Below are 2,656 nucleotides of genomic sequence, written 5' to 3'. Positions count from 1 at the left end.
TTTTAAAAAAAAACAGTGGTTTATTGAATTAATTACATTGTTTACATCTCAAATATGATTTAAATTCCACGTCTCTGGACGGAAGTGCAATTGAGTGGACTAAACAGTTGTTTAAAACACTATCAAATACTGTATACGACCACAAAAATGACAACATAACACTTCATTACTTTTTTTCAAATAAAATATTTGCTTGAACTGCATCCACGACATCAGCCAAACACCATTGGTATTTATATCCAAAGAGAGATAGATGGAGACAGAAAGAGAGATAGGGATAGATTGAGAACGACTTCACATACACCATAGTGTCCAATATTTCTGTTTGATTTACTCTTGGGACAACAACAAACATCCAACCAACAACATCAGACAATGACAAAGTCCCTTACCAAAGGGTGTTGTATCTCCTCCTCTTAAAAATTGAATGTTTTTTTTTCTCTTCAAATATCCACTCTCCGTAGCGGCAATTGCACATAAATATTCCATTAAATAGCGTGAGAGTACAAATAAAAGTCTAGAAGAAGACTTTTTCATCATTTCAAGTCTTTTTTTGAGAGGAGAAGAAGGATATTCACTGTTTGAGTTCCAAAGCCCAGACATGCTGCGGCCAACCAGTCCTTCCTTTGGTTTTCTTGTCATTGCTGCTCGCTGTGTTTTTCAAAACGTCATTCTGTTGGAAACAAGGAAAAATCAGATGTATGTTATTGTTGTCGAGAAATACTACTTTCTTGCTACTTATCACCACTTCTCTCCGGCATTCAAGGCTGTTATTCGGCCTACTGTGGTGTGGGAGCATGAAGTTGGTATTACTAAATTATTAGGAAAATTATTATATATTTACAGACTTTTATAACGCCAGTTTAGAACAGGTATCATTTAGCAACCTTGTCTCCATAAAACCAGTATTACTCTCGCTTATGTCAAAATATTATAGGCCTTAAGAAGGTTGTAGCCTATTGAGTTTCACAGCATAGGCTACTACAAACCTAGATAATAAGCAAATGTCTGATCTATAATGTCAAGCTTTGCAGGAGGCTACTCTATGTTTGCATAAGTATGCATAACTGAAATTATGAATTTGTCTTACCACTTCTTTCTTTCTCCTTTCCTCCTTTGCTTCTGTCTTTTTGAAGTCCGCTTTGAAGGCCTCTGCGTCGCCGTTCTGCTCGTCCTTGTCCAGAATGTCCATGAGGTAGGCGATATAACTGGTAGCCAACCTGAGGGTCTTTATTTTGGACAGTTTAGTATCCGCAGGAACATTAGGAATGCAATCCCTGAGCTCGGAGAAGGCGCTGTTGATGCTCTGAGTCCTGCGCCTCTCCTTTCGGTTTGCCGTAGGTCTCCGTTTCACCGGCCGAGGTCCCATCCCGATCCCAGCGACGCCAGCCCCGGTGATACCACCTCCGTAGTGTGCGTGGTCTAACGCTGGGCCCCCGGTGGAGTATTCGGGGCTGTACGAGGGTGCCATACTGTAGTCTGGGGGAGACATCTCCGGGTGGCTTATCAGCCAACCGTGGAAGTAGGGGTTCTCTTCGTGGCAGCGGCTTGCAGCTGCTGCTGCAGCGAAGGAGTAGCCGTCATGATGCATCACCGGATGGTGAGGGAATCCACCAACTAAACTCATGGCGACACAGCAGTAGACCAAACTGCTACTACCGAACCACGAAACGAATACGCGTTCGCGCTCTCCGATTAAAGTCAGGTTCTCCAAAATATTTTTAGGAAAATAGGCTGTTCTCATAAAAAGTAACTTGGTTCAGTTGGTCATTTGAAAAGCACTGCTATTTATATTTGTCCAATATAGACACCTAAACGAAACTTCAGCAATGCATGAGTTTTTAGACGTTCTTTTTTCTGTTTTGCTGGTCTATGGTGTGGAATATAGAAGAATGTTGTCAGCTACTTACACGTTTTTCTCAATTTGTCCATTCCCAACGTGAGAAAGTTCCTTCTTTTCCATTACGGAGACAGACAGTGCATGTTTCGCCTGATGAACTGCGTCCTAAAGCACTTCGGGTCGAGCTTTTCCCCTTCAAACTCTATGGATTCCAGACCAAATTCATTAAATAGGGCGTCAGATAACAAAAAAGCTCTAAATCCCAGCTGCTATAGTGTGCACTGCACGCAATACACAGCCTTTCAGTTGAGCACACAACCAGAATTCATCCGTTTGATCTCCATGTCACAGCTTCATCTTTAGAACGACTTGGGTTAATATATGTCGTCAAAACCACTCTGAGCCAATCACGTCTTAGAGGAGGAGGGACATAACCTACATTGCTGGGTGTTTTCGCTCCTAAATTTCAATGGCCCCTCTTAAGCATTGGCAGCCTCCACATATTTTATTAATGACAATAAGATTGTGAAAAATCCATACACCGCCTAATTAGACTATTGAAATTATAAAATCATCAACAAAATGAGAGGTATGGACGTTTTTTTGCCTTCAAATGTCAACGTTAGCGGATCTGTTGTTGTAGGCTAATTTTAAGAATGATATGCCTATGATTAGTGGTAGGCTATTACTATTTGTGGTTTGCACGTTTGATTGTACTCAACAACAACAAAAAATACGTAGGCATAAAAGTCAAACGCATGATTGGTTAGTTTATTCATGAAACTCGTCTTGTCTTGATGTAAAAGTTAGCTTTCA

General features: G+C 40.9%; 1 protein-coding gene across 1 annotated transcript; it reads right to left on the bottom strand.

The window, feature by feature from the left end:
• Positions 1–2,187, bottom strand: LOC118395499 (heart- and neural crest derivatives-expressed protein 2-like). The gene is made up of 2 exons (XM_035789323.2): positions 1,091–2,187; positions 1–673 (listed from the first exon to the last, which is right to left on the bottom strand). Exons 1-2 carry the CDS (start codon positions 1,742–1,744, stop codon positions 575–577), a joined length of 753 nt encoding a protein of 250 aa, XP_035645216.1. The 5' UTR covers positions 1,745–2,187; the 3' UTR covers positions 1–574.
• Between the last annotated feature and the right edge of the window lie 469 nt (positions 2,188–2,656).

This window comes from Oncorhynchus keta, chromosome 16 (genome assembly GCF_023373465.1).
Source record: "Oncorhynchus keta strain PuntledgeMale-10-30-2019 chromosome 16, Oket_V2, whole genome shotgun sequence".
Taxonomy (NCBI): domain Eukaryota; kingdom Metazoa; phylum Chordata; class Actinopteri; order Salmoniformes; family Salmonidae; genus Oncorhynchus; species Oncorhynchus keta.
This window is presented reverse-complemented; position numbering and strand designations above follow the sequence as displayed.

What these genes read in the sequence shown, in the direction of transcription:
- LOC118395499 (XM_035789323.2), bottom strand. Translation starts at nt 1,744, where the DNA reads ATGAGAACAGCCTATTTTCCTAAAAATATTTTGGAGAACCTGACTTTA. An exon ending in AAAGGAGAAAGAAAGAAGTG is followed by an intron (nt 674 to 1,090) that starts GTAAGACAAATT and finishes TGTTTCCAACAG; the next exon opens with AATGACGTTTTGAAAAACAC.